The 14,927-nt window shown below is 46.9% G+C and overlaps 1 protein-coding gene across 2 annotated transcripts in view; it reads right to left on the minus strand.

Moving 5' to 3' along the window:
• Window positions 1–12,432, minus strand: part of LOC128692671 (uncharacterized) — a 35,003-nt gene extending 22,571 nt beyond the window's left edge. For both annotated transcript variants that reach the window (XM_053781950.2, XM_053781949.2), the window contains exon 1: window positions 12,062–12,432. In XM_053781950.2, the coding sequence (XP_053637925.1) occupies window positions 12,062–12,312 (251 nt within the window). In that variant the 5' untranslated portion in view covers window positions 12,313–12,432. The remainder of the gene's footprint in view (window positions 1–12,061) is intronic.
• Window positions 12,433–14,927: the final 2,495 nt, after the last annotated feature.

The raw sequence follows: 14,927 nt of genomic DNA on the forward strand, positions 1-14,927 counted from the left end.
TCCATTGTTGTGCTCACTGCTAGCGTCCTGCCTTGTTGTGCTCACTGCTAGCGTCCTCCATTGTTGTGCTCACTGCTAGCGTCCTGCCTTGTTGTGCTCACTGCTAGCGTCCTCCATTGTTGTGCTCGCTGCTAGCGTCCTGCCTTGTGCTCACTGCTAGCGTCCTGCCTTGTTGTGCTCACTGCTAGCGTCCTCCATTGTTGTGCTCACTGCTAGCGTCCTGCCTTGTTGTGCTCACTGCTAGCGTCCTCCATTGTTGTGCTCACTGCTAGCGTCCTGCCTTGTTGTGCTCACTGCTAGCGTCCTCCATTGTTGTGCTTACTGCTAGCGTCCTGCCTTGTTGTGCTCACTGCTAGCGTCCTGCCTTGTTGTGCTCACTTCTAGCGTCCTGCCTTGTTGTGCTCACTGCTAGCGTCCTGCCTTGTTGTGCTCACTGCTAGCGTCCTGCCTTGTTGTGCTCACTGCTAGCGTCCTGCCTTGTTGTGCTCACTGCTAGCGTCCTCCAGTGTTATGCTCACTGCTAGCGTCCTGCCTTGTTGTGCTCACTGCTAGCATCCTCCATTGTTGTGCTCACTTCTAGCGTCCTGCCTTGTTGTGCTCACTGCTAGCGTCCTGCCTTGTTGTGCTCACTGCTAGCGTCCTCCATTGTTGTGCTCACTGCTAGCGTCCTGCCTTGTTGTGCTCACTGCTAGCGTCCTGCCTTGTTGTGCTCACTGCTAGCGTCCTGCCTTGCTGTGCTCACTGCTAGCGTCCTCCATTGTTGTGCTCACTACTAGCGTCCTGCCTTGCCTTGTTGTGCTCACTGCTAGCGTCCTCCATTGTTGTGCTCACTGCTAGCGTCCTGCCTTGTTGTGCTCACTGCTAGCGTCCTCCATTGTTGTGCTCACTGCTAGCGTCCTGCCTTGTTGTGCTCACTGCTAGTGTCCTCCATTGTTGTGCTCACTGCTAGCGTCCTGCCTTGCCTTGTTGTGCTCACTGCTAGCGTCCTCCATTGTTGTGCTCACTGCTAGCGTCCTGCCTTGTTGTGTTCACTGCTAGCGTCCTCCATTGTTGTGCTCACTGCTAGCATCCTCCATTGTTGTGCTCACTGCTAGCGTCCTGTGTTGTGCTCACTGCTAGCGTCCTCCATTGTTGTGCTCACTGCTAGCGTCCTGCCTTGTTGTGTTCACTGCTAGCGTCCTCCATTGTTGTGCTCACTGCTAGCGTCCTGCCTTGTTGTGCGCACTGCTAGCGTCCTCCATTGTTGTGCTCACTGCTAGCGTCCTGCCTTGTTGTGCTCACTGCTAGCGTCCTCCATTGTTGTGCTCACTGCTAGCGTCCTGCCTTGTTGTGCTCACTGCTAGCGTCCTCCATTGTTGTGCTTACTGCTAGCGTCCTGCCTTGTTGTGCTCACTGCTAGCGTCCTGCCTTGTGCTCACTTCTAGCGTCCTGCCTTGTTGTGCTCACTGCTAGCGTCCTGCCTTGTTGTGCTCACTGCTAGCGTCCTCCAGTGTTATGCTCACTGCTAGCGTCCTCCAGTGTTATGCTCACTGCTAGCGTCCTGCCTTGTTGTGCTCACTGCTAGCGTCCTGCCTTGTTGTGCTCACTGCTAGCGTCCTCCAGTGTTATGCTCACTGCTAGCGTCCTCCAGTGTTATGCTCACTGCTAGCGTCCTGCCTTGTTGTGCTCACTGCTAGCGTCCTGCCTTGTTGTGCTCACTGCTAGCATCCTCCATTGTTGTGCTCACTTCTAGCGTCCTGCCTTGTTGTGCTCACTGCTAGCGTCCTGCCTTGTTGTGCTCACTGCTAGCGTCCTCCATTGTTGTGCTCACTGCTAGCGTCCTGCCTTGTTGTGCTCACTGCTAGCGTCCTGCCTTGTTGTGCTCACTGCTAGCGTCCTGCCTTGCTGTGCTCACTGCTAGCGTCCTCCATTGTTGTGCTCACTACTAGCGTCCTGCCTTGCCTTGTTGTGCTCACTGCTAGCGTCCTCCATTGTTGTGCTCACTGCTAGCGTCCTGCCTTGCCTTGTTGTGCTCACTGCTAGCGTCCTCCATTGTTGTGCTCACTGCTAGCGTCCTGCCTTGTTGTGTTCACTGCTAGCGTCCTCCATTGTTGTGCTCACTGCTAGCGTCCTGTCTTGTGCTCACTGCTAGCGTCCTCCATTGTTGTGCTCACTGCTAGCGTCCTGCCTTGTTGTGTTCACTGCTAGCGTCCTCCATTGTTGTGCTCACTGCTAGCGTCCTGCCTTGTTGTGCTCACTGCTAGCGTCCTGCCTTGTTGTGTTCACTGCTAGCGTCCTCCATTGTTGCGCTCACTGCTAGTGTCCTGCCTTGTTGTGTTCACTGCTAGCGTCCTCCATTGTTGTGCTCACTGCTAGCGTCCTGCCTTGTTGTGCTCACTGCTAGCGTCCTCCATTGTTGTGCTCACTGCTAGCGTCCTGCCTTGTTGTGCTCACTGCTAGCGTCCTCCATTGTTGTGCTCACTGCTAGCGCCCTCCATTGTTGCGCTCACTGCTAGTGTCCTGCCTTGTTGTGCTCACTGCTAGCGTCCTCCATTGTTGCGCTCACTGCTAGCGTCCTGCCTTGTTGTGCTCACTGCTAGCGTCCTCCATTGTTGTGCTCACTGTTAGCGTCCTGCCTTGTACTTGCAGATTAGCTCGGGTAGTGACGTGATCTAGTAATCGAGTCTTGTTGCTGAGGAAAAGAGCACAGTAAACAAAACAAATGTCACAGATAGCCCATAATATCAGTGAAAATGAAGTTATCTGTGACCATTCTTGTATGTGTGTGTGTGTGTGTGTGTGTGTGTGTGTGTGTGTGTGTGTGTGTGTGTGTGTGTCGGAGCGGGAGGATCACTTCAGATCCACTGATCTTGCAAGAATCTTGTATGAAGTGATCCTGTAAGAGTCTTGTATGAAGTGATCCTACAAGAATCTTTTTAAAGAATTAGAAACGTGCAACATCTGTTTAGCTTCATTTGTAGACATGTCGCCATCCAGTGGCTTTATTAATGCAAATTCAAGGACATAATGGGAAGACAGTAAAACTATGTAATCCACGATAGAGAAGCTTATCAACCCTCACTCTCCTCACTCCACTAGCATATATCAAGTTCTTTGTCAGTTCGCGTGAAAGCGCCAGACGAACACGCACTAGGTAACTTGTTGTGTAGTGGGTAAGCCGGGGACGTTCTATATGCTGAGACGTGGGTAAACTGCGTACTGGGGAGGTTGTATATGCTGAGACGTGGGTAAACTGCGTACTGGGGAGGTTGTATATGCTGAGACGTGGGTTAACTGCGTACTGGGGAGGTTGTATATGCTGAGACGAGGGTAAACTGCGTACTGGGGAGGTTGTATATGCTGAGACGAGGGTAAACTGCGTACTGGGGAGGTTGTATATGCTGAGACGTGAGTAAACTACGTACTTGGGAGGTTCTATATGCTGAGTCGTGGGTAAACTGCGTACTGGGAAGGTTCTATATGCTGAGACGTGGGTAAACTGCGTACTGGGGAGGTTCTATATGCTGAAACGTGGGTAAACTGCCTACTGGGGAGGTTCTATATGATGAGACGTGAGTAAACTGCCTACTGGGGAGGTTCTATATGATGAGACGTGGGTAAGCTGGGTACTGGAGAGGAGGTTGCATACGCTGAGACGTGAGTTTATAAACTACATACTGGGAGGGGGTTGTATACAGTGCGTCATGGGTAAACCGTGTACTGGGAAGAGGGTTGTATACAGTGTGACGTGGGTAAACCATGTGCTGGGCAAGGGAGTTATATACAGTGCACGTGGGTAAAAGTGGGACAGTGTGATCCCTTCATTTTTTTAAGTGGGGTGAGTCAGTGACTGTTGACCACTGAACATCATGTTGACTAACACGGATCCCTAGCACGGATACGACTGAGGATGGTTGAACAGGTCACCATGGGGCCAAAAGTACACGTCATTGGGCAATTTTCCTGAACAATGAGCCACCACCACCACTACTGGTGGTGGATAAAGTTACTAGGATAGCGAGGCAACGTTCCCCATGACCTGCTGGTAGCTTGACTGTCAGTCTGAGTAGTTCTCATGTGTGACAACTGTCAGTACACGTTCCACCACACTAGGCTCTCACTAGCTGCTAGTGCACGTTCCCACCACACTAGGCTCTCACTAGCTGCTAGTGCACGTTCCCACCACACTAGGCTCACACCAGCTGGTAATACACGTTCCCTCCATACGACAGCGGGAATGTGCTGAGACCAAATGCTGGTGTACGTTCCCAGCATATGGCGCTGGACTCACTCACGCTTAAGACTATGCCGACTGATAATTATTTTCGACAACACTTACATGTGGGGTCGTTGTTGTGTCACACAGATGATAGGGGGAGCATTTAGCGTGAGTAATTGAGAGTGACGCTACCACTCTCACCAGTATAACGTTAGGACAGGCTTTGTGCACTGCTACAACGCTCTAATATACTGTGTTGAAATGGGATTTTTTTGTGTGTGCGAGGAGTGCGGAGGATTCGAACTGGTGTCCTCCATACCTAGAGACACCCTTGTTACAGCTGGGTCACTAATGTCATTCAGTTTTTCAAACGGTACATGTTTATTTTCACCACGTTTTTCAGTCTCATTTTATATAAGAAGTGTATTAATGTTTCTTCCCCTGTGATTAAACCACTGGCTTTTCAAGAAATAAATGTGATTCAAATAATGGGTTTTCGTGGAATTACTGGGGAATGCCTCATCTGTGAGGCTTCAAACCTTAAAACGCTGAAGAATGAGACACTTGTGCAACATTTGAGAATCTTTGTTGAAGAAACGTTTCGCCAACCAATGGTTTCTTCAATCCAGTACAGAGAAGAACGATGAAAGATGAGGAGGAGAATGAGGTAATCAGTAACTCAATCTGGAGTCGATGTGTTCATGATGGATTCAGCACATCTACTCCAGGCTGAGTCCGAAACACCACTGGTTTACACTTTTTCTTTCTCAGAGGATGCCGCTGGAGGATAAAAGAATATATTTCAACGGTATGACAAGTGAGTATGTTAATGAAGGCGTGGGCGAGAAACTCTGGCGGTTCTTTATTTTCTCTTTCCAATATCGGATAACAGTATTTCCTCGTTGCAAGATATGTTACCTGGTGCTCTTTCTAATGCACTTTCCAGCCACCCCAAGTCGACCTCAGTGTCACCTAATGCATTAGCAGCCACGTAAGTCAACCTGAGTGTCGCCTGAGTCGACCTTAGTGTCACCTAATGCATCAGCAGCCACATAAGTCAACCTGAGTGTCGCCTGAGTCGACCTCAGTGTCACCTAATGCATCAGCAGCCACATAAATCAACCTGAGTGTCGCCTAAGTCGACCTCAGTGTCGCCTAATGCATTAGCAGCCACCTACGACACTTCACCGTGACAGTGTTATTTTTTTAAGATGATGGAAAAGGTCAGAAGTCCTGAGTTGCTTAACAGCAGACCTGGGAAGTCAGAAGTCCTGAAGTTGCTTAACACAGACCTGCAAGGTCAGAAGTCCTGAAGTTGCTGAACAACAGACCGGGAAACTTAGGAGTCTTGAAGCTGCTTAACAACAGACATGGAAAGTCAGTAACCCTGAAGTTGCTTAACAACAGACCTGGAAAGTCAGAAATCATGAAGCTGCTTAAAAACAGACCTGTAAGGTTAGAAGTTCTGAAGTTGCTTAACAACAGACCTGAAAGGTCAGGAGTCCTGAAGTTCCTTAACAACAGACCTGAAAGGTCAGGAATCCTGAAGTTGCTTAACAACAGACCTGGCAGGAGTCCTGAAGTTGCTTAACAACAGACCTGGCAGGTCAGGAGTCCTGAAGTTGCTTAACAACAGACCTGGCAGGCTCCTGCTGACCAACACCACCCCCTCAGTTTCCTGTTCTTAACTAACAGGAGTGGAACCCGGTGTGGTCTTCTGCTGCTGTAGCTCATCCACTTCAAGCTCCGAACAGTTGTGCGTTCAGAGATGCTCTTCTGCATACCACTGCTGTATTATTAATAGTAATAATAATAATAATAATAATAATAATAAGCTGAATCCTCAAGTTAAAGCAGAAATTGCCATGATGACGGGTAGGGGCTTTTGATTCCAGGAATTGGATTTACCATTCCCCTTTCCTCAAATCTGAATACCTTCATTCCCAGGCTGTGTATGGTCCCCTACGGGCTTAGCGCTCCCCCATTCTTCCTGGGTGTAGTACTCAGCACTCGTAGCTAGCAGTCTGCTATTAGCAATTACCGCTGTCGTACCTTGCTTGCAAGTTATCTAGACTATTAGGTTATCTAAATTGAGAATCATTACTTTATAGGCAAGATAAAGCCATGATAACACCGGACTCTTTGAGTTGCTCTGGTCACTCTTGTTGAGCTAATTCTGGACTCACCCAGAGCTAACTCACATAAATGAAAATTGGACGATGTTTGGGCCATCCAGGATCATACAGGACCATCCAGGTCCATCCAGGACCATCCAGGTCTACCCAGGACAATCCACGTCCATCCAGGTCCACCCAGAACCATTCAAGTCCGTCCAGGACCATCCAGGGCCATCTTGGACCGGAAACCAGCTGTCAAGTTATCTTTTTTATTTTCAGTTTGTGGGTTAGTTTTGACTTCTTAAAGCCACAGTATTGGAACTTTATATATTGTGGAAGGACTAAAAGTTTGGAGACTTGCTAGAGAAAGTGAATGCGGTGGCTGTGGGTAAGACTCTTTCAGTCAGAAGGGTTTGTCTGAGATCGAGTCGCAGGGGTAATGATCCCTGGAACCATCTGTAAGTAAATAACAAGTAGGTAGGGGCGCTTATTGGAAGTGATGGTGGTAGTGATGATGGTATGTTGTTGTTTGGGTGATGACAGTTTGTGTTTGGTGGAGAGTCTCCTACCCATCATTACTTCACAAATACTGCTGGAATAATGACTACAGCAGCAGACACCACTCTTACCTCAGCATCGACCATGGTAACACACATGCCAGCCACGTGTTGAACCTCACAAGCCAGCTACCAGACAAGACACAACGCTTGCAGTTTACAAGGCTGGTGCTGCTGCTGCTGCTGCTGCTGCTGCTGCTGCTGCTGCTGCTGCTGCTGGTGCACCTGCTACTGCTGCTGCTGCTACACCTGCTGCTGCTGCTGCTGCTGCTGCTGCTGCTGCTGCTGCTGCTGCTACACCTGCTGCTGCTGCTTCTTCTGCTTCTGCTACAACACACTATGCCTGGCACAAATTCTCTCCTACCTTGAGTATGCAACTTACTTTTTCCATTGACCATCAAAGCTTCCCAGATTTATGGAAGAGGAAGAGCACATCCCAAGGTGATTCCTTCAACACAAGCAAGATGGTCCCTCCCATCTAGCCCAGCTTCGTGGACAAAATAAAAAAATAAAACAGATAACAAAGATATGCGTAACCAATACAGAGAGTGAGCATAGAGACGGTGGAGGAAGTGAACAGGTAATTTGAGGTGATCAGTCCCTTAGTCTGATAGGAGGTGATCAGTCCTCCAACCTTGATAAGAGGTGATCAGCCTCCTAGCTTTGATAGGAGGTGATCAGTCTCCCAGCTTTGATAGGTGATCAGTCCCCTAGCCTTGATAGGAGGTGATCAGTCCCCTAGCTTTGATAGGAGGTGATCAGTCTCCCAGCTTTGATAGGAGATGATCAGTCCCCTAGCCTTGATAAAAAGGCGATCAGTCCCCTAGCCTTAATAGGAGGTGATCAGTCCCCTAGCCTTGATAAGAGGGGATCAGTCCCCTAGCCTTGATATGAGGTGATCAGTCCCCCAGCTTCGATAGGAGGGGATCAGTCCCCTAGCCTTGATAGGAGGGGATCAGTCCCCTAGCCTTGATAGGAGGCGATCAGTCTCCCAGCTTTGATAGGAGGTGATCAGCCCGCCCCTTCCTCCATATTCTCCAGTATCTATTCAGTCATTCCCCTCAAGGAAGGTTCCTTGATGTTGGTGAGGGGCTCTTGATTTAGGGAATTGGATCTGTGCTCCAGTTCCCCGAATTAAGCCTGAATGCCTTCCACATCCCCCCCCCCAGGCGCTGTATAATCCTCCGGGTTTAGCGCTTCCCCCTTGATTATAATAATAATAATATTCAGTCATTCCTCGAGGGATTCTCATTTCCACCATACATCCACAACACGGAGACGGTCAGGAAATAAGGCACCTACACGACTCACAGCTCCGCAGTGTGTGGTGTACACCTGTTTAGTTAGGTCATAAGAGGGATGGCTAGAGTAGACTGGGCTAGCAAAAAGCAGGGATAGGAGGAGAATGTAAGAAAAGTTGTGGGTAAACAGGAAGAGAGAGGAGAAAAAATGTGGGTAGCCAGGACGAGATATATGTAAGAATAACTGTAAGTAGACAGGAAGAGAAAGAGAGGTAAGAAAGGTTTTGGATAAATAGGAAGAGAGATAAGAAAGGTTGTGGATAAACAGAAAGAGAGAGGTAAGAAAGGTTGTGGATAGACAGGAAGAGAGGTAAGAAAGGTTGTGGATAGACAGGAAGAGAGGTAAGAAAGGTTGTGGATAGATAGGAAGAGAAAGAGTAAGAAAGGTTGTGCATAGACAGGAAGAGAAAGAGTAAGAGAGGTCATGGATAGACAAGAAGAGAGAGAGAGAGAGAGAGAGAGAGAGAGGTAAGAAAGCCTGTAGACAGATAGGAAGAGAGAGGTAAGAAAGGTTGCGGATAGACAGGAAGAGTGAGGCAAGAAAGGTTGCGGATAGACAGGAAGAGAGAGGTAAGAAAGGTTGTGGGTAGACAGGAAAGAGAGGGAGGTAAGAAAGGTTAATCGTCCTGATCAGTTTGGTTGGGTTTTAAGAGAGTGGTTTTTGCCACACAGTAACGCTAGTTTACACGAAGTACATTAGCGTCGTACAAATGTCACTCAGTATTACAAACCCGTTAATAGTTGTCAGTAAATGTAACTCACTGAGTTACCACAAATAGGTGGGTACACAGCTACAAGACCAGGTCCCTCAGGAGAGGTGCCCTCTTACTGGTGAGGGACTCTTGATTCAGGGAATAGGACTTACCCTCCCCTTCCTTGCACCAAACCTGGATGCCTCCCGTTCCCTAGGCGATATGTGATTCCTGTGGGTTTACTGCTTACGCCCCCTTCTATAAATAATTTAAGTGTATGTGTGTGTATATATATATATATATATATATATATATATATATATATATATATATATATATATATATATATATATATATATATATATATATATATATATATATAATATATATATATATATATATATATATATATATATATATATATATATATATATATATATATATATATATATATAAAGAAGAGATATGATAGATTACAGCCTGTTGATTACACGCCGGTCCTTAAGGGTGTTTGTAATTTGTACAGGTCTGGTCAGAGAGTGTTTTAGTCTACAATTGGGATGCACACGTACATTGACAGATGCAAATATGTTGGTGTATATACACAGGGAGACACATTTTTCAGTGTATATGCATTGAAAGATACACTCCTCTCGGTGTGCATACACTGGGAGATACACATCTCCAGGTGTGCGTTGCTAGATTATCCTTGTAACCACAAATAACGCTCTCTCTCTCTCTCTCTCTCTCTCTCTCTCTCTCTCTCTCTCTCTCTCTCTCTCTCTCTCTCTCTCTCTCTCTCTCTCTCTCTCTCTCTCTCCCCTCACCCCCTCTCTCTCCCTCCCCTCTCTCTCCATCCCCCTTCCCCTCTCTCTCTCTCTAATACACAGAGCAGCAAGGGGTCACAATTGGAAGTTGAAAACTCAGATGAGTCACAGGGATGGTAGAAAGTATTTCTTTAGTCATAGAGTTGTCAGGAAGTGGAATAGCCTAGAAAGTGACGTAGTGGAGGCAGGAACCATACATAGCTTTAAGAAGAGGTTCGATAAAGCTCATGGAGCAGGGAGAGAGTGCACCTAGCAGCGACCATCGAAGAGTCGGGGCCAGGAGCTGTGAATCGACCCCTCCAACCACAAATAGGTAAGTACAAATACGTGAGCCCACACACACACACACACACACACACACACACACACACACACACACACACACACACACACACACACACACACACACACACACACACACACACACACACACACACACACACACACGAGTTACGCAACGATAAACTGAAGACGTCTATTATTAATGGTGCTCACGCCACACTATCTGATAAAGTTATATATATATATATATATATATATATATATATATATATATATATATATATATATATATATATATATATATATATATATATATATATATATATATATATATGTATGTATGTATATTTAGGAAATATTTTAATTCTATTACAGTTATTAGTAGTAAGAGTATTAACAGATAAGGTTAACTGAAGGAATGACAGCCGTGGAGCTGGGCATTAGAGAGAGAGAGAGAGAGAGAGAGAGAGAGAGAGAGAGAGAGAGAGAGAGAGAATAGTATTAGTTATGATGGGTACAAGTAGTTTCTTCATCTCCTCTCTAACATACATTGTGTAGTTCATAGTTTCATTTAGGATTAATAACTGTATGATTAAGTTTTTCATTACCGAGTATAATTTTGAGTGTTCATATTATAATAAATGTTCTACATTTGTTATGAAGTTCAAGAGGACTCTCTCAACTCAACGGTTCTTTATTTATCATTGTAAACATACTCTATTCTTTTTGTTTATCCCCGTGAATAAGTAATGCTCTGGTTAACTGGATACTGTATTCTCTTTCCAAGACTGCCACCGTCTCTCACCGAGGTAAGGTGACCCGAAAGAAAGGAAACGCATTCACTATCACTCAATAACTGTCGTGCTAGAAGCAATACTGACGTCACAGTTCAGGTGACCCTCCGAACTGCAGTCCGCCCCACCTTCAGAGTGCAGGTACTGTACCTTTCATCTCCAGGACTCAAGTTCGGCTAACCGGTTTTCCCTTAATCTCTTAATAAATGTTACCTTAAACTCCAACATTACGTCAAGTCACAGAAACTACCAGTCTCCAGTCATTCCTATCTAACATGCTCACATAAGTTTGCAAGTTGCTCAAGCCTCTAGCACTCAAAACCTCCTTTACCCTCCTCCTTCCAACCCTTCCTGGAACGACTCCTACTTCTCCATTCTTCCACCTCAGATTTACACATTATTTTGATCATCCTATTCTACTCCGTATGATTCTTATTATTACCAAAATTTTATACACTGTCTTGCGTTGGATTGTGTAAACTGTGTGTGAAGCGCTAAATCCATGTTGGTCATTCAGCACAAGAAATGTTGGAGGCTTGATCCTCCGATTGGTAATCTTGAGAGGGACGAGCTAGTCTTGCAGTCAGCCAGGCTAGAATAGGAGCTAAGATTAGTCTTGATCATAATTCTTCCTTTTTGTTTGAATGAAGATACCTTACCATTTGTTTAGGCTTTTTGATGGTTGTCCCCTGTTTCTTTCATTTCTTATAAGAGTAGAGCAAAAACTGTGTTTACCTAACACATCTTTAACGCTGGGTGGCTCTCTCATCCTCATCAAACGGGAGTACATCAATTAAAGTAATGAAATGTGTCAGCCTGATCTGGGAGACTTCAGTAATGCGAGGAGGATAGCTCAAGCATTCCACTACGGGCTCAGAAGCTACGGTAGTTAAACAGGTTTCCTTCTAGCAAGGTTGCAGTTTAGTTGTGCTACACAAGTGAGGTGTTCAAGTGATGAGAGGGCAAGGTAGGAGGCTTGGGGACGTGGTAGGAAGGTTGGAACGTTGTTGGCGATCTAGGGGGCGTGGGAAGCATGACTGAGATGGAGCATTTTTTCTTATTTAGCTGCTGCTACCCTGTTCTCTATGATAGTCACGCAGCAGTGGGAAGAATGGAGATATGGGGCACAGGTAAGAAGCGATGATGTTTTGTGAGTTATGTAAGAGAACTACGTGAGTTATGAGGCATAAAGAGGTACTCTGCGAAGTAGTAGTAAGGCATACCACAATGAATGGTGGGTGAGCGAGGGAGGATAGCGGGATGGTATTGCTAAGTGAGTCTTGAGGTACTTACTCAGCCAGTTCGTCAACTGTAGGTGCTGTAGGAGTGACGGCCTCCACCATCCTCTGCTGGAAGTGGTGCTGCATCCCTTCCTCCTCATTCTCGGGGACGTAGTCGCTGTCGTAGTCGCCACCGACGGGTGTGGGGTACTGCTGGCCGAAGTCTTGCCTACGTATCTGAGACCTGCGTTCATCTCTTACAGGATATGTGAAGGCTGCAGTAGCCGCCAGAGCGGTCAAGGCCAGCAGAGCGAGGGAGTACATGCTCACTGTGTGTGTGTATATGTGTGTGTATGTACTCTCACAGGGCGTAATGTGCAGTCTCTCTTACACTGCTGGTTTCACTGTGAGTGGTGCACAAGTTACTCTCCCCCGCTGCCCCGTGCCTTTACATACCCTGGCTAGGCAAGGAAGGCGGAGCTTCGCTGCTTCTCTAGCCACTAGCCGCCCGCCCTTCACATACCGCCCACACCCTTTACAGTCACGCCCATTGGGTTATGCTGCCGTATGGGCGGGGTCACCTAGTCCTCCCCCCGCCCACGAACCTGTTGACCCTGCAGGTGTCACTATACCTGTACATACACGCACATACGTACACACATATACACACACACGTATACACGCGCTCATACACAAGCACAGACGTACACTAGATGCCCTCACGGTCACGACGAAAATGACTACACACACAAGCACAAACTAACGGAAACACACACACACACACACACTACTACGCCAGATACAACTGTTCAAGTTAGGCTGCTGCCGCTGTCATTCATGTGAGTGTTGGCTCTGGTTACTTTGAGCTGTCTCTCTCTCTCTCTCTCTCTCTCTCTCTCTCTCTCTCTCTCTCTCTCTCTCTCTCTCTCTCTCTCTCTCTCTCTCTCTCTCTCTCTCTCTCTTCCGCCGCCTGTTACTGTCACTCCTCTTTGTTGTGTGTGTTTTTTTGGTTGTTGTCTCCTATGTTTTGTTTTTGTTGTTGTTGTGACTCTTTGTTGATGTCACTCGTGTGCTGCATACCTAGACTAACTGAGCGTACATAATAGAGGCATTACTCTTGCTTGTACTCACCTAATTGTGGTTGCAGGGGTCGAGATTCAGCTCCTGGCCCCGCCTCTTCACTGACTGCTACTAGGTCCTCTCTCTCTCCCTGCTCATGAGCTTTATCATACCTCATCTAAAGCTATGTATGATTCCTGCCTCCACTATCTCACTTGCTAGGCTATTTCACTTCCTGACAACTCTATGACTGAAGAAATACTTCCTTACATACCTTTGACTCATCTGGGTCTTCAACTTCCAATTGTGACCCCTTGTTTCTTTGTCCCCTCTTTGGAACATCTTGTCTCTGTCCACCTTGTCTATTCCACGCAGTATTTTGTATGTCGTTATCATGTCTCCCCTAACCCTCCTGTCCTCCAGTGTCGTCAATCCGATTTCCTTTAACCTTTTTTCATAGGACATTCCCCTTAGCTCTGGAACTAACCTTGTCGCAAACCTTTGCACTTTCTCTAATTTCTTGAGGTGCTTTATCAAGTGTGGGTTCCAAACAGGTGCTGCATACTCCAGTATGGGCCTGACGTACACGGTGTACAGTGTCTTGAACGATTCCTTACTAAGGTATCGGAACGCTATTCTCAGATTTGCCAGGCGCCCATATGCTGCAGCAGTTATCTGGTTGATGTGTGCTTCCGGAGACGTGCTCGGTGTTATACTCACTCCAAGATCTTTCTCATTGAGCGAGGTTTGCAGTCTTGGCCACCTAGCCTATACTCCGTCTGCGGTCTTCTGTGCCTTTCCCCGATCTTCATGACTTTGCATTTGGCGGGGTTAAATTCGAAAAGCCAGTTGCTGGACCACGTGTCCAGTCTGTCCAGGTCTCTTTGAGGTCCTGCCTGATCCTCATCTGATTTAATTCTCCTCATTAACTTCACATCATCTGCGAGCAGGGACACTTCTGAGTCTAACCCTTCCATCATGTCATTCACATATACCAAAAATAGCACTGTTCCTAGGACCGACCCCTGTGGGACCCCGCTCGTCACAGGTGCCCACTGTGATACCTCATCACGTACCATGACTCGTTGTTGCCTCCCTGTCAGGTATTCTCTGATCTATTGCAGTGCCCTTCCTGTTCTGTGCGCCTGATCCTCTAGCTTCTGCACTAATCTCTTGTGAGGAACTGTGTTAAAGGCCTTCTTGCAGTCCAAGAAGATGCAATCAACCCACCCCTCTCTCTCATAAAACTCCAGAAGATTTGTGACACAGGATTTGCCTTCCATGAATCCCTGCTGGTTGGCGTTTATACTCTTGTTCCGTTCTAGGTGCTCCACCACTGTCCTCCTGATAATCTTCTCCATGACTTTGCATACTATACACGTCAGTGACACTGGTCTATAGTTCAGTGCCTCTTTTCTGTCTCCTTTTTTAAAAATGGGAACTACATTTGCCGTCTTCCATACATCAGGTAGTTGCCTAGTTTCAAGGGATGTGTTGAAGATTGTCGTTAGTGGCACACACAGCATATCCGCTCCCTCTCTAAGGACCCACGGGGAGATGTTGTCCGGTCCCATTGCCTTTGAGGTATCAGTGTCCCTTAACAGCTTCTTCACCTCCTCCTCAGTTGTATGTATGTCATCCAACACTTGTTGGTATATTCCTTGCTGGTGTCCCCCTCTGTTCTGTCCTCCCAGAGGCCTTCCAGTCTCCATTGTAAATACTTCCTTAAATCTCATGTTGAGCTCCTCGCATACCTCTTGATCGTTTCTTGTGAATTCCCCACCTTCTTTCCTCAGCCTTGTGTTGCTGAAGTCTGTTACATTCTTGCATGGAGAGTTGAAGTGCGTGTGTATCCTCCTTTCCACAGATACTTTACACTG

This window comes from Cherax quadricarinatus, chromosome 30 (assembly GCF_038502225.1).
Source record: "Cherax quadricarinatus isolate ZL_2023a chromosome 30, ASM3850222v1, whole genome shotgun sequence".
Lineage (NCBI taxonomy): Eukaryota > Metazoa > Arthropoda > Malacostraca > Decapoda > Parastacidae > Cherax > Cherax quadricarinatus.